This window comes from Canis lupus, chromosome 5 (assembly GCF_011100685.1).
Source record: "Canis lupus familiaris isolate Mischka breed German Shepherd chromosome 5, alternate assembly UU_Cfam_GSD_1.0, whole genome shotgun sequence".
In the NCBI taxonomy this organism is placed as follows: domain Eukaryota; kingdom Metazoa; phylum Chordata; class Mammalia; order Carnivora; family Canidae; genus Canis; species Canis lupus.
In genome coordinates, this window is record NC_049226.1 from 43,049,575 (window position 1) to 43,074,773 (window position 25,199).

A 25,199-nucleotide genomic window follows, 5' to 3' on the forward strand; every position below is an offset into this window, starting at 1 on the left:
AGAAGGAGGGGGACATCTGATCAGGACCTTCCTGGAGTCAGGGAGGGGCCAGGAGGATATCTGAGGGAAGGGGGCCCAGAGAGAGGCCAAAGGTGGCTGATGCTTACCAGGTTCGAGGACCAGCGTGGCTGGAGCAGCATGAGTGAGAGGGCCTTGTGGGTGGCCGGGCGTCCATGCAGAGTTCTGGTACTGTTTCTTCCTTTCTTACGACAGTGAGTGTTTCTTTCCCACTCTCTGGTCCGTGGCCGTGGCCCCACTGAGTGGGTGTGAGGAGTTAGGCCTGCCTCTGTTTTTGAAGAGTCACACGAAAGAGACTTGAGCCCAACTAAAAGCCTGACAATTTTTTTTTTTGAAGTAGAATTCACATGACCTAAAGTCAACCGTTTAAAGTGAGCCATTCAGTGGCACCTGGTACCTTCACACTGTTGTGCAACTAGTATCTCATCTTGTTGCAAAACATTCTCATGGCAAGAGGAAGCTCCATGCCCATGAACTTGCTCTCCAGCCTCCCAGCCCTGGTGACCACGGGTCTACTGTCTCTCTCTGCGTGTGTACTGACTCTGGACACTCATACACGTAGAATCATACAGCATGCTGCCTTCTCTGTCTGGCTTCGTGCACTTAGCAAACTGTTTCTGAGGCTCATCCGTGTCTTGGATTGGGACTTGATTCGTTTTATGGCTGAATGACATTCCATTGATGGATCTACCACAGTTTTTGTGTCCTTCAGCGGTTGGTGGGTGTTTGGGCTGTGTCTACCTTTGGCTATTGTGAGTAGTGCTGCTGTGAACAGTCATGCTTGTGTGAACACTGGTTTTCAGTTCCTACCTAGGAGCGGAACTGCTGGGTCAGATGGCAACCCTGTGTTTAAGTTTCTGAGGATGTAGTATCTTCCAACATTAAAAACACCCTCGTTCGACTGCCATTGCCCTCCACCCCCACCACACTAGCTTCAGCTCATTTTTCTGCTCTCTATAACCCTAGAATTCCTCACAGGTTATGTCCCCAGTTGCTTTCCCCAGCTTTACCTCTTGGCCTTCATCTCGGATCTTTATACCTATGATGGTAGTGAAAACTACTCAGGTTCAGGTCACCTGTGTCCCCCATGGGTACCTCCACAGTCTGTCCTGCTCACCATCAGTGCCGTCTGGGTCCAGAGCCCCTACTCCCCCTGGAAAGGCTTGTGTGGCTCAACACCTACCCCAGCACTCGAAGTCCACTTGCTAGGATGCGCTCTCCTTCCCCCCACGGGCCTCAGCTGTCCCTGCAGCCAGCTCCCGGTTTTGTCTCTAGTCCCCGCCTGCCATCCACGGCCAGGCTCAGCCACTTCCCTGTCCAACAGCATCTGCCCTGCGTGTCTGTGGGCACCTCCGACTCCCCACAGCCAGAACCCCAGAATCCAGCTCCTACCTTCTCCTGAACCTTTGCCCCTGCCCCACCCTGCTGCAGACGAGCCCCCACAACTCCAGGCAGGGCTGGTGGTGGCCTTAGGAGGGGAGGGCCAGCCACCACTCCACCTTCTGGCAGGACTGCTTCCTGTCTCAGCCACGGTCCGGGCTCCTCATCAGAGGTGAACAGGTGCAGGCATGCTGGTCTCGCCTCAGGGCTGTCCTTAGGGTGTCCCAGGGCAGTTTGTGGAGAATGCCAGGTGTGTGGCCTGCACGGGGAGGGGGGGAGCGTGTCCCGAAGCAGCTGCCCATCCCCTCTCTTCCTGAGAGAGCGCCTTCTGCAGGAAACAGTCCAGGCATGCCACTTTTTGGAGCCTCAGTCACCCTGTGTGCAAAATGGGAACAATAAGTTCAAGGTCCTAGCAGGGCCCTGTGTCCAGGAGTTCCCACAGGCCTTGCATACAGTAGGCGCTCAGCCTATGCCCACTTGGGGGTCGGGGACACATGAGGGCTCGGCAGTGCCTAGTCCCGCAAGCAGGGCTCCCTGGTGGAGGGTGGCTCTGCCTGCCGATGTGGGGATGGAAAGGCAGGCAGGAGATGGAGACCACCTCCCAGGGGGAGCCCCCTCCGGCTGCCTGCCTCCTCCCCAGGCTGCAGCTGCTGAGGCAGGAGGCACAGGCCCAGCTGATCTCCCACCCCTTAATCAGCCTGTCAGCGCTGAGGATCCGGCAGGAGCCCCCCACCAGGCCTGTGCCTGGAGGCTGGGTTTGGAGGGGGTCCCAGCCACCTGGCTCCCCTTGGCTTGGGCTGCTGGGACTGTTGGGATTGGGGGAGTTCACGGGCCCCTACCCACCTCTCTGCTTCCCCTCCTTACAACCCGTCATCCTCGGGAGATGAATCCCAGGCAAGGGGCTCTGAGCGTGGGACCTGGGACCAGCTGTGTCGACGAGGCCAGACTGCCCAAGTGGCAGACAGTAGAGATGGTTGTGGCCCACAGTGATGGGGCCAGTTTTGGGGCAGTGGCTGTGGGCGTAAGAGATGGGGGGTGCAAGGCTGTGCGTGTGCTGTGGGGGCCCTGAGCACGTAGAGGGCGGATGCCTGCGGTTTGTAAGCAGATGTGAGAGATGTGTGTGCTGTGATGAGTGAAGAGGGTGTGACCTCATGGGGACAGCATGGGTGGGCATGGCTCGCGGCCCTGCCTGGGGTCCCATCCCACCTGCTCTGACCCTCCATAACTTCTGCCCCTCTTGCCCAGCCCCCCTGCTTTCTGGAGAGGGGCTGAGGCTGCCTCCAGGCCAGGGCTGGGTTGTTATTGTCCCCCGGGCCATCACTCTGCCACTGCTCCCTGTGTCCTGGTACCCGCAGCGCCCCACCTCCTGGGTTCTCTGCTCACCTGTCGCCCACCCTCCACCGGCAGCTGGAGGGAAGCTGCAGGCTCGTGGGTCTCTGGAAAGGCCGTCTCCTAGAAGCTTCTCCTGCCTCAGAGCTTTACGGGTGTTGACACTCTGCTTTCACATGATAACCCCAGAGGATGCCTTACCCTTGTCGTCCCCGTTTCTGGATGAGGACGTGAGGTTCAGAGAGGTTGAAGGGAGTTTCTGGGGTGCCCAGTGCTCCTCCGAGCCCCAGTCTCAGGGTCTGGCCCTGGCTCACAGAGCAGCCCTCCGAAGCCCAGCGTCAAGGGCGCAAACGGCCCACCCTTTTGTTGTGGGTTGCTCCCAGGGCCAGGCCTGCTTGCCCCGCCCCATGCTGCCCTGCCTCGTGTCCAGGAGCCCGAGTCGCTCCTTGCCTTTGGGAACTCCCATCTGGGTTGACCTGCCCCTGGCTGGTGGAAGCTGGAGTGGAGGGAGGCCAGCAGGTCTGAGGCCGTGAGGCCCCTCCACCCTCTCCTTCACCAGCTGATTGCCAAGTGCCTACTCTGCCTCCCACACCAGACTTGTCTCAGATGAGGCCACAGAGGCCTGGCCTCCACAGGTCGGCCTCTCGGGTCTGAGGCCAGCCCGTGCGCCCTACTCCTCCTCTGTCCCATCCCCACACTGAGTGCCAAAGGCCCGTCTTTGCAGAAGGATGCTTCTGTAGGCTCCGAGGGGTCACCAAGGGGCACTGCTGGTCATGAGTGCTGGTCTCTCTTGCCACCCCATGGGCTGGAGCAGAGAGGGGAGTCTGGATCCGGGCTGTGGCCCGCATAAAGTCTCCAGTGTTCCCAGGCCATCTCCCTGGGTCTCAGTTTCTCTTCTGGAAAATTATAGTATCTACCTCAGAGGACTCTGTTGTGCTTGTCCACGCAGAGAGGGTCTGGGGGGTTGTACATGCTCAGTAAACATGAACTCTCATTGTAGATCATTGTTGTTCTGAATGCAGACATGGAGCCCTTGCTCCATGCCTGGCCCTGTGCTGGGTGGTTCCAGAGATGCATCAAGGACTAGAAGGTCAGCTTGAGTCTGAGGATAAGGGAAGGGGTGCCTGGTGTGGTCAGGGCTATCTCAAAGAGAAACCCAAGAACTGCAGAGGGTTAGGGGAGTCCCCAAACCCAGTCCGGGAGCCTGAGGGACAAGCCGGAGGTCAGCCAGGAGGTGGGCACTCTGAGGGTTAGGGGGGACAGCCTGGGTAAAGGCCTATGGAGATGGGACCTGCTGGGGGTTCACTATGTCCAGAGATCAACTGTCAGAAAATGTCAAGTCATTTTGTTTCCAGAAACTCTTTCTTGGCCCTGCTGGGGCCATAGCCAAGGGATGCCTGAAGATGCTTGAGGACCCCTGGAACTGGCCAGCGGGCACAGAGGCCATGAACACAGTGTGATCAGTGCTGGGGTCCATGGGCCTCTTCCCTCCATACCCCCAGTGCCTGGCACAGAAATGCTGCTGCTGCTGCTAATCATGGTGATAGTGATAATAATGCTTCTCTATGAACTCATTTGTCATCACAGCAATCCCCTCTTGTTACCTCTGTGTTACAGAGGGGGAAACTGAGGCCCAGAGTGCTGAATCACCTGGCCAAGGCCTCACCACATCTGAGGGACAGAGCAGTTTGAACATGGTCAGTGCGCGGGCAGGGGCCATGGACTGGACCAGGGAGCGAGCAGGGGTGTTCTGGCTTCAGTTTGGGCAGGGTGAGTGGGACTCTCCTGCTACCCCTGCATTGTCCTGTGTGTGGCCCACACACAGCCTGCCCTCTCTGGGCCCTGGATGTCCATGGCCAGCCTGGGACTCCTTCTGCTCCCCAGTTGGGCCACAGTCTTGCTGTCCTTTGTCCTTTGTCCCTTCTGAGCCTGGCATGCTGGCCTCACTGGGTCCCTAACAGGCAGATAATGGCCAGGGGTTGCTCGGAGGTGCCTGCTGCCCTGGCCTTGGAGTTGAAATGGGAGTGAGGGGCTGGTTGCCTCCCAAGTGCTTGCCAAGGTCAGAGATGAGTGCTGTACACACCTGGGCTTGCTTTGTGCCCACGGTCCTATGGGGAAGGAGTGACATCCTCAGTTGACAGGCAGGAAACTGAGGCTCAGAGAGGGGCAGCTAGGTGCCCCAGATACGTAGCCAGGGAGTCACAGAGCTGGAATTTGAACCCAGAGCTGGCCCACTGGAAAGCTTGTGCAGTCTGGATTCAAACAGGTGCACTACCTTGGGCTTTGCAAATAATGTGAATGCACGGTGGCCACTTGCTGGGTGATCACTGCAGGCGGGCCTTGTGCTGTCTACCAAGTCCTCACATGCCCACTTCAGGCCTCAGAGGCACGTCAGAGCCCATCTTACAGATGAGGATGCTGAGAGGCCTGAAAAGGGGGCCAATCTGTCTGGCAGGATTTGGGATTCTAGCCAGCTCCGCTCCCGCGGGTCTCCGGGAAAGCTGGGGGTTAGGGGATGCCCTGGGAGTGGTCAGGGGGTTTCCAGAATTCCCCAGCCCAACGTTGATGAGGCCTGGCCTATCTGGCTGCATGGGGGCTCCTTCTCTATGAGGACGATGACAAGAGGGTAGCACTCTGATTCGAGTGTCCTTCACACCTGCCGTTGTGTTGACAGCTGGAGTTAGGAGAGCCAGCCAACCTAGGCCTCCCCTTGGCTTCTGGGCGTTGAGGTAGGGCCACCCCCTGGCAGGTGAGGGGACCCTGCATGGCTGTGGCTTCAGATCGCAGTGGGCACTGACTGTACTGGGCCATCCTCATTTTCCCAGGGGCTGCTCCCCAGACACCTCAGTGGGCTCACCCAAGGCCTGGATTAGAGCCCGTGATCATTCAAGGTCACCTGGCTTCCATTCCCGGCCATTGACCCTGAGCAAGTCACGTCACTTCTCTGAGCCCCGTGTCCTTGCGTGTAGAACAGGGCTCATGCGAGTACCTACCTCGCCTACTGGCTTCTGTGTAGGTTCGTAAGGGTCGCTTGTGTCAGGGTCTGCCGAGGTGCAGAGTGCTGGGTCCCCCGCCCGAGGTCTCGGCACAGGCTGCTCAGGGGTGCTCTGGACCCAGGGAGGCCAAAGGTCGGGCCGGGGCTGCCTGCCAGTGGGGGGCCCCCCTGTGCCTCCGACAGAGTGTGGCCCAGGTAAGCGACTTCACTGTCCCTTTCCTCACCGGTCACATGAGGATAAGAGCGGCTCTTTCCGGTGAGGCCTGGTGAGGACACAGCGGGGGGGCAGGATAAAGCCCCGTCCTGCCCGGGCTCACAAGGCGGGGTGAAGGGGACGTGGGACTTGCCCTGCCTGAGGGCCCCGTTGGCCGCCGCTGTGGGGGTTCGGTTGGGCCTGGGGGCGGCGGAGCAGATGGGCGCGGCTTCTGGGGGTATTTATAGCCGCGGGCAGCGGCGCTTGGCGGGGCGGGGCGGGGCGGGGCGGGGCGGGGCCGCAGCGAGGGGCTCATGAATAAGCCATCGCAGGATCTGGGCTAATGGCCTGGCCGGGGGGCAGCGCGTGCAGATAGCGCACTAATTGTCCAGAGAGGGTGACTTGTGTGTGGGCCCGGCCCAGCGTCCCCCGGTTTACAAAGTGCCTAGTGTCTCCCTCGGGCGCCCTCTTCCGGGGCTCGGTGAATCTGGGCGTGGGCTCCCATTTCTGGCCCTCAGGGCCTATGGCCCCACCTGGTCCCTGCTTGCTTCCTGGGGTGGGGGAGGCTCTTGGGATTCTAAACGGGCCCTACATGGGGGATACTTAGCAAGCTGGGCCACGTATGGGACCGTGGACCTGCGCCTCGGCTCCCGGCAGCGCTCAGCTAGCTCAGCGACGGGACCCTGGACCACCCAGTGGGGGTAGGGGGGCCGTGAGCAGAGCCAGGGGGTAGGGGCTGAGCGTTGCCCCCTCCCAGCCCTTCACCTCCTTTTCTTTCCCCCAGCCTCTTTGTGTTCAGGGGTTTGGGTTTTTTTTTTTTTTTCCTTTGAACCAAAGCTGTCCCAGCTTAGCAGGCTCCTGCCCTGTTGCCAAGGTGACCAGGCCATCTCTGCCATCCCATGACCACTGCCAACCAGGGTTGGGTGACGGACTGTAGTGCGTGCATGTGCACCTGCCCTGAGCAGACATGCCTCACAAAGCTTAAACATTATATATAAAATACACACACACACACACACACACAGCTGTGTGCAAGAGCAGACACACAGGAACCTATACTGTGGTGTCCAACCCCAGCACAAACAGCAGCACAGATCTGTCTTTGGGAAAGCACAGCCCCGTGTGTGTGTGTGCAGTGCACAACACACAGTAGACTGCACAGGGACCCGTGTGTCCCTGCAGAGGAGCAGGGGCACACAGAGCCGTGCACGCTACACGCATGTGTGCTGTGCCGTGCGTGAGACACAAGCTCCCGGGACTGTCCACTTCCTATCTCCCTCTTCTGTGCACACGCTAACTCTGCAGGAGTGCCTCCTCTGGTCACCAGAGCTGCCTGCAGTTGCAGCCCTGGGAATTAACACCTCCTAGTCACTCCTCCCCCAGCCCCCCTTGCCTCCCAGGCCCTGTACCCCTTGGTGGGGTAGACACCGTCAGGCCACTGCAACTCCTCCTTCCCACAACACTACAGACCCCTCTGGGATCATCTTTGCCCCCTGGGGGGGATAGCCAAGGCACCAGCGGGCTGGAGCCTGGGTTCCCTTGGCAGGGACTCGTTCATCAGCACCCCTCCGACTTGCTGCCGTCCTTCCCCTGTGTTTCCTCACTCCCAGGATCACTTCCCAAATAAATTTCCTGCTCCCAAATCCTTCACTCAAGGGGAAATGTAAAGGGAGGTCAGGTGCCTACACATCACTGATCCTTCTAGAAAAACATGCACCCATACCCCAAACCTTATGTCCATGTAAGGATGTGCCTCATGTGAGCACCTACTGGGTGCTGGACCCCTGATCTGGGCCCTGTGCACAGTTTAACTCTATTAATTCCCCACCAGTTGTATCAGGCAGGCAGTAAAATTAGGCCTGTTTAACTGATATGGAAATGGAGGCAAGGATTAATCCTATAATTATGTATCTTAAAGCTGGAGGCAGGGCAAGCTGGAACGGGCAGGGGCAGAGTGTGGGAAGAATCTATAGCCCCCCAAAATCTCCCTCCAGCTGTCAGATGCTGACGTGAGAATGGAGGTACGAAGTAGCTTCATCATCCTCCTTGCTTCTGGCCACATACCCCACCTCCCCCACTGGATACACATGACCTCTCCAGGATACCTAGCCTGAGGAGGAGACAGCCTTCCAGGAATGGCTGGCCTGTGGCTTTGGTGTGCTGACTCTGATTCTTCTGCCTGATCCAGGCAGTGTCTCCAAGTAGTGTTGAGAGGCACATACAGTAGGTGCTAAATAAAAGCTTCAGATATGAGAAAGCTTTTCCTGGAGTTCTCAGTGGCTGTCCCACCTGCCCTTGGACAGAAACCTGATGTTCACACATCCTGCTCCAAGACAAATGCCCGCAAACATACTTTATCCTCTTGGACACAGGCGAGGAGAGGACCAGTGGCTCAAGGTCACATAGCACAGCCAGAGCCGAATGGGTTGGGCACCAGCAGCAGCCCTGCCTCCCCGCAGCCCCTGCCTCCCCGCAGCACTAGTTGGCTATGAGGGAGAGGCAGACAGCAGCACACGGCCAGGGAAGTTTCACTGTGGGAGGCGGTCCTGAGACCCTTGGGACACTGTGGTTTCTCCTAGAGACTTTAGGGCCAGGCTGGTGTGGTCAAGTCCAGACTCTCTGTTCCCATGTCCCTGGAAATCCTGGATTCCCATCCCCTCTGCTCGGGCCAGCTGTGTGGCCGTGGGCAAGGTGCTTGCCCTCTTTGAGCCCATCTCTGGCCTCTGTCAAGAGGACTGACCCGATGCATTATAGTAGCGTATGTCACAGTGTTGGGCGTGCCTGATGCACGGTGGGTGTGCAGTTCAGTTTGTTGGGGTTGCAAAAGCGTGTGTGATGGTGAGATCAGGATGAGGCAGCCGTGGGGTTAAAACGTCGTCGGTTGCCCTCTAGCTTATGGGTCCCTTCCCATCTTGAGCTTCAGTCTCATTGTGACATTGGGCCAAGCTGTACCTCACCCAGGACTAGGTGAGAAAATGCATGGAAGAAGATGCTGTCCGTACTGTTCCCTGTGTTCCAGAGAATTCCTCAAATTCCTCAGGTTCATGCTCCTGGCCTGGGAAGGACTCCCCAGCAACTCTGGGTTTGACCAGGGCCATCCTAGGTGGCTCATAGGCGGAGGCTCCGCACATGCCCTCTCATACTTCATCTTGCCCCCCTTCCTCTTGCTGGCCCTCCTCCCTCAGGCAGGCGCCCAGCCCTCCTTGCCTCTGGCCTGTGCACTTGCCTTCCCTGCTGGGGCCCCATTTCACAAGCCCTGGCTTCCTCCTCCCTGGTGGCCAGACCGCACCTCCCCAGGTGGCTGGACAGCCCTCAAGTGCAGCCCGAATCTTCTTCATTTGTTCCTTTGCTTCTGGAATGTCTGTCTCTCCTCCTGCTTGTTATGAACACCCAGGGGGTCGAGAGTTTTCACCCTGTTCACACCACACCTTGTCCAGGGCGTCTCTGGAGTTGGTGCTCGCTGAGGACATGCTGGTGGAAGGGATGAATGAACGAACGAATGAACGAGATGGCCCAGGCAACCCCACCATTTCCAGATGAGGCCCCAGTCACGGTCTGGCTGGCTCGGGGTGCCTTGACGCCCACTCGCTCAGGATAATATATTTGTATGCATGAGCGAACCCACACAGGACCACAGAGGAAACCCGAAACCTGAACTATTGATTGACGCGTGATGTTGGAACGGGTGCTACAGCAACTAGCATGCTGTTGCCTAATAACACCTTGGATAGCAAGACCTAGCGGAGGGAGACCCGAGTACCCCCTGCGCAGGGCGCCAGGCAGCTGTGCTCTGCTGCCTCCACTTGTCACAGAGGGAGCCGTACACTTTGCAGAGAGAAAAGGGGAAAAGTGTTTCTCCCATCAAGTTCGGAGAGCCCTGGATTTCAGTTTGGGGCCACAACATGGAACTTACCAGAATGTGCTTGGTGTGGCAGGGACCACACAGCCCTGCCCCCGCCCCGCAGAGTCCTCCAGACCCCTCGACCCCCGTCTTTCCCGTCATTTGTTTTGTTTCTCATGTCCTTGGGCAGGCCTCATGAGGGTTTGGGGAGCAACACAGGTGTCCTATGTTGTGATCTCTGCTTCAGTTTACGTGGCCGTGGCAGAGAGAAAGGGGTCCCTGCATCTTCAGCCCCACCTACCTGGCTGTTCTGGGGAGGCAGGCATTGTGATGTTTCCCAGCAGGGTCTCATGAGGGGTGGGAGGACCCCCCAGCACCCCAAGGCTTGGCCTGGAGCCCCCATGCTGACATGGCAGAGAGCTGCTATTTCCTGTTCTGTTGGCTTGCCTGGAGCTCAGAGGGGGCTCTGATGATGACAGCCAGACACCTGCTCCCTGCAGGGCCGCACTGCTTGGAGCAGTTAATGGGGAAGGAGGTGGGCGACTCCCATTCAGGCCACAGCCTTCTCCCTGAGACAAAATGAATAAGACCCAGAAGAACCTCTCGTTTGGCAGATGGGGAAACTGAGGCCAGACCGGGCAATATCCCATGACAAGTTCCGACGGAAGTGGTCTTGGGATGGACTGCAGATATTGCCTGCTGTCTTGCAGTGCTGGCTCAAGGGTACTCCTGGGTCACAGTGGCAGATTCAAGAGGGGCCTCCTGAGGCTCAGTCCCCATTGCCCTCCTTAGTCTTTTCCAGAACCTGGCCCCATGCTCGGGGCAGTCAGACCCGGGCCCTGGCCTCAGGGGGCCCCTGGCCTGGTGGGGGAGACTGAGAGGGGTACGTAATTGCCACCCAGCATGGTCTGATTGAAGATAGAGGGAAGCACAAGGGGTAGAGACTTTGAAGTGAGTGTTGAAGGATGTGTAGGAGTTTGAGGGAAGGTAAGGAAGAGAAGACATTGGGCAGAGGGTCTGGCATGTGGCAAGGCAAGGAGGTGGGAAGCATTTCCTCTGTGCACCATTTCTGGGACATGGGCTATTACTGCCACTGGCAGTGAGGAAGAAGGGGCCCAGGGGCTCTCATGCATCCAGAGGGCTATGTGTCCCCACCAGGTGCTCTCTCTTTCTGAGTTGATCCTGTCCCCTCTTACTTCCTGCCCTCTCCCTGGCACACTCAATCCAGCCCTGCCACTCTCCCTCTGGGTCCTTGAACACGTGGAGCAACATTCCAGACTACGTGTCTTCACAGTTGCTCTTCCCACTTCCAGGAGTTCACAGATGCTCTCCTTCTGCAGGTCTCAAGTCAAGTGTCACAGTTGTCCTTCAGGCAAGCTGAAAAACCTCCAGGATACTGCCCACCCTGCCTCTGGAATCACTGGGGGTTGCCCCAGGCACCCTATCTGCATCTCGCAGAGGCTCAGCAGATACCTGCCGACTGACTGAGTGCATAACTGTTAAGCGCCATTGTGGTGAGCATGTGAAGGCCTGGGGCCTTGGTAGTGCTCCCAGGCCTAAGCTGGTGTGAAATGCTGGTCCCTCTAGAAAGCCCTCTATTTTCTGGACTCCTCCTCTTAGAGCTCAGCCTCCTGCCCATGCCAGAAGGAACCCCAGGCCCCTCAGAGGTCTATCAGCACCCCCCGCCCCCAGGGCATTTTCTATTCCCCAAATAAAGCTACATTTACCAAATAAGGAGGCAAAAAAGAGGGAAGAAAGACAACTGTCTCTGTGTGCCCCTCAGCAGATCGTTAGGGTCACTGGGGGACTGAGGCCAGGGTCTCAGGCTCTGATTTGCCCAGCTTTATCCTGGACAGGTGTCACATGGGGCTCAGCCTGTTAGGAAGAAATATGGCTCCCAAGGTGGAGCCTTTTCCCTGATGGGGACAAGGCAGGTCTGGAGGGCTCATCAGGGAAGAGGTGGCTGGAGCACAGAGGGACCAGAGGCAAGACACCTGGCTCAGCTCGTGGATGGTAACCTTGGACATGGCCATGCTCTCTCTGTGCCTTATTTACTCCTCTGTCAAAAATGTTTGTGTTATTCCACCTGGAACATTCTCTAATGCGATGCCAGGTATTCAGCCAAAGTCAGGCACTCTGTTCCAGGGCCCGTGACATTGGAAGACTCAGCAAGGAGCAACAGGGGACCCCGGGGAAATCTTGGAAGGCTTTATAGAGGAAGTATCCTTGGAGCTTGAAGGATGCATTGAGTTCTGGAAGGCAGCTCAAGGCATTCCACTGGGAGGGGCCATCTCACTTTGAGGTTGTGAGGTATGCACATTCCTGAGTCATCAGTCACCGGGGGTCACATGATCCTCAGCGGAGAGCCCAACTCTACACTCTAATATTCCTATCGCGCCCTTTTCTCTTGTTGATTTATAAGAACTCTTTCTATATTAAGCACAACAGTCCTTTTTATAACACATTTTCATTTACCTTTTTGCTTGTGATAGGTTTTGATAAGCAACATCATAAATATGTTTGTGTTGGTGAATTTTCTGCCTTTTCTTTCGTGGTCTTCTTTGTCCCAGGCTGTTTCTTGTCATATGCTGAGTGCTTAAGCAATGTCTAAGGGATGCCTGGGTGGCTCAGTGGTTGAGCATCTGCCTTTGGCTCAGGTCATGATCCCAGGATCCTGGGATGGAGTCTCGCATAGGGCCCCCTGCTCAGCGGGGAGTCTGCTTCTCCCTTTCCCTCTGCTTCTCCCCTTACATTGTCTCTCTCACCCACTTTCTCTCTCAAGTAAATAAAAATTTTAAAAAAACTTTATAAAAATTTAAAAAAGAAATCTCTGAGAGTCCAATTAAGTTGAAAGTTGAAAAATTACAGCTGTAAGAATAGAGGCCATGGTGCCTTTGCTCACTGGGATCCTCCCCCTGGGGTTCCTTCCCATTCTTTCCCTCTATTCCTTCTTGCCTGCCTGGAGCCTATGCCCCCTCTCTAAAGTGAGTTGGGGCTCAGATAATGTGATGATGGCAGTGGGGGGTGGTGGGGGACCAGGAAATTTCCAGCTGGGCAGCCTCCCTGTATTCACTTGCTGAATACTTGTATGAGGTGGAAACTATTACCACCATTTTACAGGTGAGAAAATGGGCTCAGAGAGGTTATAGGACTTGCCCCAGGTCACACAGGAAGGCACAGAGATAGGATTTGAACCCAGGCCATATTTCCCCAGAGCTCATACTTTCACATATCCTTCTGGCACCTCATTGCCCTCAGATCCAGTCCAAGGTCGTTAATATGATACCTGGCACCTCTCAGGTCCTCCGTGTCTTCTGTGTCACAGCGTGGCCCCAACATCTCAGTCACACAGGATCTGGAATGTTGGGTTAGGAAGGGCTGGCCCCCGGGGTTTTAGATAGGAACGGGGAGGCTCAGAGATGGAGACAGCCTTGTCCAAACCGCAGTGTGTAAGGAGCAGAGCCTCAGTGGGACTCTTGAGTGCTCCCCCCGGGATTTCTCCTGCTGCTTCCTCTAGGAAGCCCCCCTGCACCCTGACTGGGTTGACTCTCCCCTGGGGTCCAAGGACTCTGCCTGTGGCAGGCCCTCAGCAAAGATTGGTGGCAAGAGGGAGGCCCAGAGAGGGCCAGACACCTGCCCCAGGTCACACAGTGGGTGGGAGCAGAGCTGGGGGCCTGTGAAGCCCCTAAGACCTTCTAGGTTCTGCGTGCCCCTGGGACGGGACACTGGAGATGGAGCAGTGTCTATAATGGCCACTCTAGGAGAGAGTGCCCAGGGGCCTCTCTGTCCTCTGCTGCTCCTAGGGGCTCGGGGCCAAGGACACCCTGTCTCCCTCCAGTCCTCACCTGCTGTAGAAGGATGTTCTCAAGATAAAAATACCCTCTGAAACATTCCCCAGTGCCTGGCACGAACTGTCGTCCGTCCTGGGGGCCAGAACCTCCTGCCCCAGCTTCACCTTGGGGCCCAGAAGGCAGATGTGCACTCTTCCTGGGCATGTGGCACAGCCTGTGCCCGGGAGCCGTGTGTCCCGGCCCGTCACTGGGCCGCGGCGGCTAGTGGCTGTCAGCCCGCCCCGGGCACCCCAGGCCAGAGGAGCGGCGGCAGGCTCCGCTCCGTGTGCGCCAGGGCCGCGCTCCCCGCTCCCCTTCGGTGCCTGTTGGGAGGCGTTCGGGAGGATCACGTGGGCCGCGGGGGCCCGCAGGGGTGTGTGCCGCGTTTCAGTCCTGCCGGAGCCCCACTTGGGCGCTCCGAACCGGGGAGAAGCCGCCCGGGGACGCCCAGAGGCCCGGCATCGCCCCGGCCGCGCGGGCGGGCCCTGCCTTCACTCCCGGGCGGGCTCCCCGAGGTCGCGGGCTCTTCGGACCTTGGAAACGAGGCTGAGGCCCGGGAAGGGCCCTTCGTGCGCGGGGTCAGCCCGGCCCTTGACGAGGGCTCGGGGCTCGCTGCCCCCCTCGGAGCCCCCTCCAGGAGGCCTGTGCGCGCCGGCTGCCCCCCCGCAGGGCCCTTCGGGTCCAGGCCCTGTGCCCGGAGCCTGAGCCTCCGCATCCGCCGCTTTGTGGAGGAGGAAGCGGGGCCTCAGGAAGGGGAAATGCCTGGCCCTGGCCCCGGCGGTGTCGGCCCCGGCGCTGGCTGACGGTCGGGCACGGGCACCGGCAGGGCTGGTCGGGAGCCTCGGTGTCCGCCGGCCCTGCCCTCGCTTGCCGGGAGTCTGAGGGCCAGTCTGGCCTGTCTGGGCTCGGCCGCTCCCGCGTTATGTGGCAGCCTCGAGCCCCCACCCCACCTCTCCCAGGCAGGACTGTGCCCCGTGCCCCAGGAAGGCATTTGGTGATCTTCAGGGGTTTGAATTCACATCATGGGCTGCTGTGGCCATCCCGGGGTGGGGCGGGGGGCAGCATTGGACGGGGTGTCCAGAGACCTGGGTTCTTGTGTCCCAGCTGCCACTCACTCCAGTGCAGCTTTGTGACCTTGGGCAAGTCACTCCTCTGCTCTGAGCCTCTGTTTCCTTGTAGAGTGGAGCTGATTTTGCCCACCTCGCAGGTGAGAACAAATGTGGCTGGATTTGTGGTCTGGAGAGGCCCCTTTAGGGGCTAGGGCATCAGGAGCAAGGGGAAGAGAGCCTGGGGCAGGTCAGGTGACAGGTGACCAACAGGAAGTGGGGAGGGCAGGCTGTCTCACTTCCTTCTCCCTATAAACTTCTTTGGCTCCCATCTCCCTATGACATCTCCTTTTTTGGAATTCCAGCTCAGGGTGACCTAGGGCAAGTGACTTAGCTTCCCTGAGCCCCAATTTCCCTGTGTGGCCAGCCAGGAGAGGCATCGCTCCTTCAAAGTGGGGCTGTGAGGGCTGGAATAAACGAAGCCAGGAGCTAAGCCCTCAGGGCTGGGCACGGTGTAAGCCCATTCCAGGGGCAGGGCATAAGATCAAGGACTTGGGCACAGGTCCTAGCCATGGAGATTCCCAGCTGTGTGACGTGCTTCTACAGTGGAGCTGCCCTAAGGCTCAATCTCCCCACCACTTTAAAATTATGAGGGCTAAGAGATGCACCCTGCAGACCTATGGCATCTGCTCAGGGCATGATGAGGGACAGGGAAGTGGGGGGCTGAGAACGGGGACTCTGTCCCAGTTGAGATGAGAGTCTGGAAGGTGAAGAAGGACCAGCAGGACATTCCCTTATGGAGTAAGCAGACGCCCAGTAGGGAGAAGTGAGTCAGTCAAGGTCACACAGCTTGTGACAGGCAGTGGACTTGAACCTAGGTCTGTGTGCCTCTAAACCCACTGCTGTCACCTGCCCCAGGAGGCTTATGATGTGGGGCTGACTCACCCACAGTTCCTTGATCCCAGCCAGAAAAGCCAGTGCGACTGTGGATTACAGCCAGCTCAGCTGTGACGGGGTGGGGCCTGTGACCTCAGTGGCTGGGAGGTGGGGGAAGGTGAGAAGGGCCAGGCAAGTTGGCTTGCCTCTGGGAATTCATGGAGCCCCTTCCCGCCACACAGCATACTGGGGGAAAAGTAGGGGGCTCCTTTGACAGTGGGAAAATGACGTTTGTGGGTTGCTGGGACCACCCAGGATGCACGAATGCCCAAGGCAAGTCTCTGAGAAGCTACTGACATGCACTCATCCATATAGCCATTTACCCACCTGTCCACTCATCTGTCTATTCATCTCTCCCGCTCACTCAACCACTTCATCCATCCATCCATTTACCTGCTCATCTCTCTACCCACTATCCATCACCCATCCATCCACACACCCACCCACCCATCCATCCATCATCCATCCATCCATAATCCACCCACCCACCCATTGGTAATCCACCCACTCACCCAACCACACACCCACTCCCCTACCCATAATCCACCCACCCTCCATCCATAATTCATCCATCTGTCTGTCTGTCCTTCTGTCCATCCACACTTGAACCCTGGGGTTTGCATTGGGAGGGCTCTGCAGGTGGTGGCTAGGAGTATGGTATGATAGAGACCTGAGTTCCTCTGCCGCATTACCCACCTCTCTGGAATGAGACCAACAATAGTTCCAACCAAGTGGGGTTTTTGTGAAGATGACGTGAGCTAATCTCTGTAAAACACCCACCACAGTGGCTGACAATTGGTAGGTACTCCAAGTTGCGAAGGTGTGGGTATCAGAGGTGTGGGCTGGAGGCCTCTTCTACCTCCCATGGGACCCTGAGGGAAGCTGCAGAAGTGGGGGTTCAGCTGGAAATTTCAGACTTTTGAACCCTTGCTTTTGAGGAGAGCAGTACCATCTATAGTAATTTGGCTTTGTTCTGTTGACTTTAGGGTCTTCTAGTGACCGATTCCTCTCCAGCTGGGGTGCAGGAAATGGAAGCTGCTGCTGACACAGCCTTGAAGACAGCCACTTGCCTGCTCAGCACCGTTACTTAGAAGATAGGATTCAAGAGGTAAGATGAAGGTCACTGATGTGCATCTACCCATCTACTACCCATCTAGCCATCCACTCAACTAAATACTCCTCTGTCCATTTACCTCCCCAGCCTCTCATTCACCCATTGTCCGTCCACTAGTTCCACATATCCTCCCATGTGTCTGCCATCTACCTGTCCACTCATTTCCCCAACCCACCTAGCCATCTTCACTTCCACATATTCACGCATTTCCCAACCATTCACTCACCATCCCAGCCATTCATCCATGCACCCAAGTACCCATCTGTCCTTCCCTCCCCCAGCCATCCATCTAGTCATCCATCTGTCTGCCCACCCACCTGTCCATCTATCTATCCATCTCTTCATGCACCCAAACCATCGAATGATTTTCTGTCGACTTAAGCCATTCATCTTTCTGGTTCCCACCCATCCACTCATCCATCTGCCATGTCTTCATCATGTGTACCACCACCCATCTGTATTTATATGTGTCACCTCATGCACTGTTCCATCGTGCTCCTCATCCATCTGCTATTCCGCTGCATATTCCCTCAGCCTTTTATCTGGACAATGAGCGTTTCCTGGGTGTCCCCTCTGGGCTAGGCCTGTACCAGCCGTGTAGGCCTCTGAGGTTGGCCAGAAATGCGGCCTGGGCAAGGTCAACTCTTATACCAGGTAGAAGGGCCTTCTGGTCATAACAGGAAAAGCCCAGGGCCAGAGGATCCAAAAGGGCTCTGTGGCAATGGTGGCCTTCAGATGATCCCTGACAAGTGGGAGGATTCTAAGCATTCATTTTAGGTATGATTTGGGAGTTGGACCACATGCGGCAGAGGGTTGCCACAGCACAAGCCCTTAGAGGCCTGTTGGTATGTCCAGACAGGAGTGGCCTGAACTGGAAGGAGGATGTGGGCGAGCAAATGGTGGACAGCTTTGGCAGTTCAGGAGACAAACCACACAGGCAGGACCTGGTGACGGAGTGGATATGAAGGCTGAAGGAGAGAGAGAAGACCAGGTTTCTGGCAGCTCAGGCAACTGGGGAAGTGACAGGTTACCAAAAGACTCTATGAGGAGGGAAAGGGGGAGGAGGAGGTCAGAGGAGGGGGATGGAAGGAGGGACAAGGAAGAAAGGAAGAAGAGAGTGAGAAAGGCGAGGATGAGGGGAAGGAGGGGGAGGTGAAGAGGCTTGGGAGAAGAGGAGCCATGTTGGCCACATGGTGCTGTGGGACATCCCGGAGGCAAGGCTAGGGTCTGGGGAGGTAGGATAGAACAGGCACCCCAGAGTATGGCTGTCAGGGGCAGGGAGCTGCCCCCTCCAGGAAGGTTGCTCTGGGGGCATTAGTTCCCTGCCTGTCCAGTGCATGAGCAGAGTGTATACCAGTGGCCAGAGAGAGCTTTCGGGCAGAGACTAGGGTTAGTAGTGGCTGGAAATGAGCACCCAGGAGTGGGGAAGGCCTGGGCCGCGGGCGGCACACCCACCACGTCCGGCGTCACGCTAACTTATTGTGACTGTTTCTGTCCTTGCACCTAGCATGGGTTTGGCACAGAAAAGCTGTGCGGTGCTGACCCCGAATGCATGTAGGCTGTGCGGTGTGCTGTGGGCAAAAGCGGTCTGTGCATTGGGGAGGGGAGGGGGATTCGGGGCTCCCCACTGCCGGTGAGGTGCTTGCCCCGCTGCGGTGCGCTCTCCGGGCCGGGCCTGCCTCTCATGTCCTGCTATGTGACCTAACAGGGGAGCCCTTCTTCCTGTCTACAAAGTAAAGATGGGAGCCTTCAGGCGCTTTTGCGAAACCTGCTGGGTATGTACTAGATGAGGACAGGCTCGGAGGCCTTCCCAGGACATGCGAGAGGTTCTCTGGCGGGTTAGCGACGTCTGCCACGGGCACGGACGGGCTAGACGAGGAGGTGCCAAGTGCATGTGGGTCACACGCTGGCTTTCCCTGAGCCAGGTGATCTCCAGGGATTCGTTCTGGTCATCAGCTTTGAGCAGGAGGCGGTGAGTGCCCCATCCCTGGACATTCGAAGCGAGGGTAGAGTGGCCCGGGGTCAGGGCTGCTGCTGACAGGCTTCCGTCTGCTTTTAGTGCCGAGGCTGGGGGCTGCTTGTGTGTCTTCTCACCACGCGGTGTGGCAAGGGCCTGGAGGCCTGCGATGGGAATTCATGTCCCGCCTACAGTCCGGCCCTGGGGGTGGTGGGGGTTGGCTTCTCTCCCACCCTCTAGTCTGGAAACTTGCTGCTTCATGGCCATGTGATCCTGGGCAAGTGACTCAGTGTTTCTGAGCTTCAGTTTCTTCATCTGGAAAATGGAGCTCATAGTCATAACGTTGTCGAAGGGATTAAGGGAGATAATTAGAGCTCTTAGAAGCTGACCTGGCCTGTAGTGAGCACTTGGTCTGTATTGATCACTACACTCCTGCCTCTCAACGTACTCTGGCCAACTGAAAGGCCCGGGACCTAGGGTGCTTAAGCCCCTCCTGCTCTGGGCTCCCTCCATTGGCTCTTCCAGTTAGTGCTTCTTGACATCTGAGAATGTGGGCCCAGGCCTGGCCCTCATTCCCTCCCGGATGTCACTGAAACCTGAGGTGCCCAGAGCCTCAGGGGACAGGGCATGGGGTGTTCTGCTCCATCCGGAGGCACCTCCTGGTGATTCTTGGGCCCCACCTTGGGTCATGTGGGAGCTGCCTCTCTAAAAGCTCCCAGCCCAGGCTGTGTCGTGCTCTGAACACCCTGGTGGCTCGGAGTCGGTGTCCACAGATGCCGTGGCCAACAGGGCAGTGGGCTCAAGGGACAGCCAGGCTGGGGACAGCTTCTCCATCACTCAGAGGTATCTGGGTCCACGCTCTTCACCACCCCTTCTCTGCCTGCCGGACTCACTTCGCTCCCTATCTCCAGTGCGGAAGTCACATCGTCTAGTTCAGGTAGCAGACCCTGGGGCGCCTCTCCTGTTCCCTTCCAGAGAAGGCCTGGGATCCCCTCTGGCCAAGCCAGGCATCTGCCAACAGTGATCCTAGCTGTCATCTTTAATGTCTTATCCAAGCCCATGAGCTGCTGTGTGACCTGGGACAGGTTCTCAGATCTAGGAAATGGGAAGTTGGCCTCCTAACTTGCTGAGGCCTCTTCTAGCAAAACAAATCTAACAATATTTCTTACCTGATCTAACCGTATGCATCCATTGAGCAAGAGCCAAAGAGGCCTGCATGTCCCTGGTTGAGGATGTTGTCCCACATTTCTTAAACCGAGTCTTTAAAGATTCCACAGCTGTGTGAACTTCCTGCCACATCTGCGTTTGTGTGCATGGAGTGTCCTTGGGACGTTTGGCAAGTTTGTAGTGCTGGGGTTTCTACTTATGGGCCCTCTTCTGGGTATTTCTTTGTGGTGCTGCACTCACCAAGAGCCTGGGAGGGGCTCCTCATACCCCTAGCAACACACCCACACCCACACCCACACACACGCGCGCACACACACACACACACACACACACACGGCAGAGTGGGGCTACAGGAAGCTGAGGACTGGATCTACACAGGGAACTGCCAAGTCGCTGTAATCCTTAGTTTCTGGGTGCCTTTGGACAATGACTGCTCATATTCTCAGTTTCTAGCTGAGAAACAGCAGAGCAGAGTGTGAACGTGACTTTGTTGATTTTCTGTGTGGTTTGAGGAGGAACACCAATGGAAGAGGGGGTTCCCAAGCCTGTGTGACACGGTCTGGGTGGGTCCCAGTTGCCCAGCCCAGGCACAGACACCAGGAATCACTGCAGCTCCCTCACCTGCCTGGAATCTGGCCGGGTGCGAGGCTCCCCAGCGGATGGGAGCAACGTGCCAGGCTGGGCTCTCCGGCCTTTGATTCTTCCAATTCTGTCCCTTGCAGGCCTCCAGCTGCTTAGAGCTCCAGTTGGAGCAGCCATGACCCGCTGGACATCCCTCAAGGCCTCCAGGTCACATAAACCTGCCCCCTGCGGTCTGGTGGCCTCCCGCCAGCATCTAAGTACCCCAGCCCTGAACACTTCTTTCCCGAGGGTCCAGGAATCTGGGGCTGAGCCATCGGCACAGTACCTGGGGTCCCCACAGCCACCAGCTCCCTGCCTCCTGGCCTGGGCGGAAGCAGCGTCCACCGTTACAGCCCCGGGCCTCAGCTCCTTAGACCCGTGGTGAGGTGGTCAGCTGGAGTAGCCCTGGGGGGAGGATGGCAGGGTGAGAAGAGGCCCCCGCAGAGCCTGAAGGCCCCACAGCAGGAGACCTCGCATTAGATGAACTGGTTCGAATATCAGCTCTCCTGCTTATTGGCTGTGTGGCTTTGGGGAAGTCACCTAACCTCTCTGAATCTCCATTCAGAGTAGAAATAACAATAGCAGTCACCTTCTTGTTGTTTTTTTTTTTAAGATTTATTTATTTATTTATTTATTCATGATAGACATAGAGAGAGAGGCAGAGACACAGGCAGAGGGAGAAGCAGGCTCCATGTCGGGAGCCCGATGCGGGACTTGATCCCAGGACTCCAGGATCGCACCCTGGGCCAAAGGCAGGCGCCAAACCGCTGAGCCACCCAGGGATCCCCCCTTCTTGGGGTTTTGAGAGGATAAGCTAAGACCATTTGCTAATATGTCTGGCCTGCTCTCTCTGCAGCTTGAGGAGTGGGCAGGAATAGCCATGAGAGTTGTATACGTGCCCGCTCTGGGGATCCAGAAGCCCATGGCAACAGAGACAGATTCTAGGAGGGGTCTGCAGGCTGGCTGGTCATGTGGGCTTCTCCCTCACCTGTCTCCCAGGTGTTTGAAGCAGAAGTCAGATGTCACGCTCCCTCTGAGGCTCTAGCTGCACCCGGTTACACAGACCAGGGCTAAATCAGTGTTGCTTCTTCCTGGCCATGTCACTTCCAGTTTCTGGGTCTCTGGTGGGTGCCCAGCCACCTGCCTGTCTGCTTGTGGCCAGGCTGTCCTGGGACCTTCTTAACTGAGGCCTACTGTCTTCTGGGTACTCTAGGGCTCCCTGCCTTGTCACCTTGTCCTAGTATGACCAGGTGGGCACTGGGGGTGGATGGGGTCCCCATTGGTGGGGAGGAATATGCCTAACTCCTCAACACGCTAGCCAGGCCAGCTAGCCAGGGTTCTCCCCCTCCTTCCAGCCCAGCCCCGGCTGAGCCAGGCTGAGGGCCTGAGCACTTGCAGCCCTAATGCTAATGGCCAGATGGCCTCAGCGCCCACAGTAGATGCCTCAGCCTGGCACCGACAGGCCAGCCCAGAGCCAGTGGGGCAGTGGGGGAGGGGCAGCTGCCAGCCTCTCTGAGGGCTGAATGTGTGCTAGTGGCCACGAGAGCAGTGTTTGTCCAACTATGGGTGTTATGCCCTGGGGCGTGCCTGAGACTTCTTGGTGTGCATGAGTGTGTGTATACGTGTGTGCAGCAAGCCAACCAAGTGCTCCCCTGAGTGGGCCGAGGATAGTGACGCTTCTGAGTGCTCCCTATGCTCTGTCCTGTAGAGCTGAGAAAGGCAGGCATGGGGAAGGCCCCTGGGCTGCAGTTAGTCAGTGATCCTTCTGGATGCTGATTTGTGGACGGCCTCCTAGCTTCTGATGGGGAGGCAGAGGGCATGGTGTATGAGTGCCGAGAGTTGGGTGCCTCGGAGCATAGCACATGAACATTAGGAGGGTGTCCTTGGTGTTCTAGGCTCTGGGGATGAGACTGCAGTGAACAAAACAGCAAACTCACTATGCTCAGGTAGCCAGTGGTGTGTATCATGGTGGGAGTGGTGGGTAAGCGCAACCCGCCCAGTACATGTCATTCCTATTCCTATTATTAGGTCAGAAGTCGATGATTTGGGGTGAGGAACTGGGTGAGGGGTTAGTCTCCGGAAGGTGCAGGAAGGCCTCTGGAGATGCTTTTGGGGCCTTGTGGCCAAGGACTGAGGGAGGTGAGGCAATGGGAGGACATCTGGGTGGGGAGCATGCAGGACAGGCTGGAGGAACAGCGTGGAGACGGTGGGCTGCAACAGCACGAGTGAGGAAGAGCCTGGGAACTGAGATCTGAGGGGCCTGGACTCCACTCATGCAGGCCTCGTGGGTGCCAGCAGGGACTCTGGCCTCGAGCCGAGGATGGCAGGCTCCCCCTGGCTGCCTCTGGACCGGGGTTGGGGCGGGAGCATAGTGGTTGGCGAGGTGGCCGCCATGCTGGTCCAGGTGGGTGATGACGGGGACTCAGGCAGTGACAGTGGGAGAAGAGGTAGGATCCTAAATGTACTTTGAAAGCAGAGCTTTTGGGGTTTCGCGGCCAGAGCTCCCCGGGGGACCGAGTGTCACTTTTCCACACCGAGAAGGAAGGTGAGTTGCTGGCTGGGGAGGGAAGATGGAGAGCTCGGTGGGGGGCGAGTTAGGGTGAAGACGTCGGAGGGCTCTGGGTGGGGGCGGAGGCGGGGGCCTGTGTCCTGCTTTGCCAGCCCCGCTGTCGTCCCTGTTGCAGGAGCCGCCCCCCGCAGAGCCGGCCCGGGGGCGAGCCAGGGCCCCCTCAGCCCCGGGATGACCTCGGCCGGCAGGGCCAACCCCTACAGTATCGTGTCATCGGAGGAGGACGGGCTGCACCTGGTCACCATGTCGGGTGCCAACGGCTTCGGCAACGGCAAGGTGCACACGCGGCGCCGATGCCGAAACCGCTTCGTCAAGAAGAACGGCCAGTGCAACATCGAGTTTGCCAACATGGACGAGAAGTCGCAGCGCTACCTGGCCGACATGTTCACCACCTGCGTGGACATCCGCTGGCGCTACATGCTGCTCATCTTCTCGCTGGCCTTCCTCGCCTCCTGGCTCCTGTTCGGCATCATCTTCTGGGTGATCGCGGTGGCCCACGGCGACCTGGAGCCGGCCGAGGGCCGCGGCCGCACGCCCTGCGTGATGCAGGTCCACGGCTTCATGGCCGCCTTCCTCTTCTCCATTGAGACGCAGACCACCATCGGCTACGGGCTGCGCTGCGTGACAGAGGAGTGCCCGGTGGCCGTCTTCATGGTGGTGGCGCAGTCCATAGTGGGCTGCATCATCGACTCCTTCATGATCGGCGCCATCATGGCCAAGATGGCCCGGCCCAAGAAGCGGGCGCAGACCCTGCTGTTCAGCCACAACGCCGTGGTGGCGCTGCGCGACGGCAAGCTCTGCCTCATGTGGCGAGTGGGCAACCTGAGGAAGAGCCACATTGTGGAGGCCCACGTGCGTGCCCAGCTCATCAAGCCGAGGGTCACCGAGGAGGGCGAGTACATCCCACTGGACCAGATCGACATCGACGTTGGCTTCGACAAGGGCCTCGATCGCATCTTCCTCGTGTCCCCCATCACCATCCTGCATGAGATTGATGAGGCCAGCCCGCTGTTTGGCATCAGCCGGCAGGACCTGGAGACCGACGACTTCGAGATCGTGGTCATCCTGGAGGGCATGGTGGAGGCCACGGCCATGACCACGCAGGCCCGCAGCTCCTACCTGGCCAACGAGATCCTGTGGGGCCATCGCTTCGAGCCTGTCCTCTTCGAGGAGAAGAACCAGTACAAGATCGACTACTCCCACTTCCACAAGACCTACGAGGTGCCCTCCACACCCCGCTGTAGCGCCAAGGACCTGGTGGAGAACAAATTCCTGCTGCCCAGTGCCAACTCCTTCTGTTATGAGAACGAGCTAGCCTTCCTGAGCCGCGATGAGGAAGACGAGGCCGATGGAGGCCAGGATGGCCGTAGCCCCCAGGCTCGGCATGACTTTGACAGACCCCAGGCCAGTGGTGGTGGTAGTGGCGGTGGTGGTGGTGGTGGTGGTGTCGGTGTCCTTGAGCAGCGGCCTTACAGACGGGAGTCAGAGATCTGAGCCACCATGGGCCAAGGTGCAGCATCCGCCCCGCCAGGGAGAGGCCCGGCGTCCCACGAGGGCCCTGGGTTTGAGCAGAATGGGCCTGGTGCCCCGGTTGCAGACTCAGTAGCGTTTTAGATGTTTTATGTTCCTTCACAGTGGCCTGGAAAGGTTGGCGGGAGAGTGGGCGGCCAAAGTGGGCCGCCCCTGGCCTCAGAGGCCGGAGCAGGTGCAGGGGCAGAGAGGTGACCTCTGGGGGTCCGGGCCAGGAGCCAGGGGCTTCTGCCTGATGACAGAACAGCAGCCTGCCCAGAAGTGGCTGGACAGCCATCCAGCCTCTGTGGGTCAATGCTGGCAGGCTGCAGTGCACCTCACTGGTTTTTAACTTGGGGAGAAACACCAGTTTTGGCTTTCTCAACCTTAGCTTGAGTAAGACTGTTTACAAAAAAAAAAAAAAAAATTTAACATGTGATTTAAAAAAATTTGATTTGTGGGGGTTATAAAAAAAAAAGGACAGTTAGAATTCCGTTGGTCTTCCGAGATGCAGGCAGGTAGATGGAGGCCCCACGAGGCTCCCCGAGGCTGGACAGGCCTCTCCTCTGTGGAGGCCGCGCGCGTGCCAGGTGGCACAGTCCGCAAGCGCAAGCACGGTGCTCATCCGTGGTTCCTTATGCTCACGGCGGATCAGGTGATATTTGCGCTAGAAAAACCAAGACCATGTTAATGA

The 25,199-nt window shown here is 57.8% G+C and overlaps 1 protein-coding gene across 1 annotated transcript; it reads left to right on the forward strand.

Moving 5' to 3' along the window:
* The first annotated feature begins 14,387 nt into the window (after positions 1–14,387).
* On the forward strand, positions 14,388–24,915 carry KCNJ12 (potassium inwardly rectifying channel subfamily J member 12). Its single transcript, NM_001242714.1, has 3 exons — positions 14,388–14,793; positions 16,555–16,676; positions 23,112–24,915. The coding sequence occupies exon 3, from the start codon at positions 23,168–23,170 to the stop codon at positions 24,488–24,490; it is 1,323 nt and encodes a 440-aa protein (NP_001229643.1). The 5' UTR covers positions 14,388–14,793; positions 16,555–16,676; positions 23,112–23,167; the 3' UTR covers positions 24,491–24,915.
* The last annotated feature ends 284 nt before the right edge of the window (positions 24,916–25,199 follow it).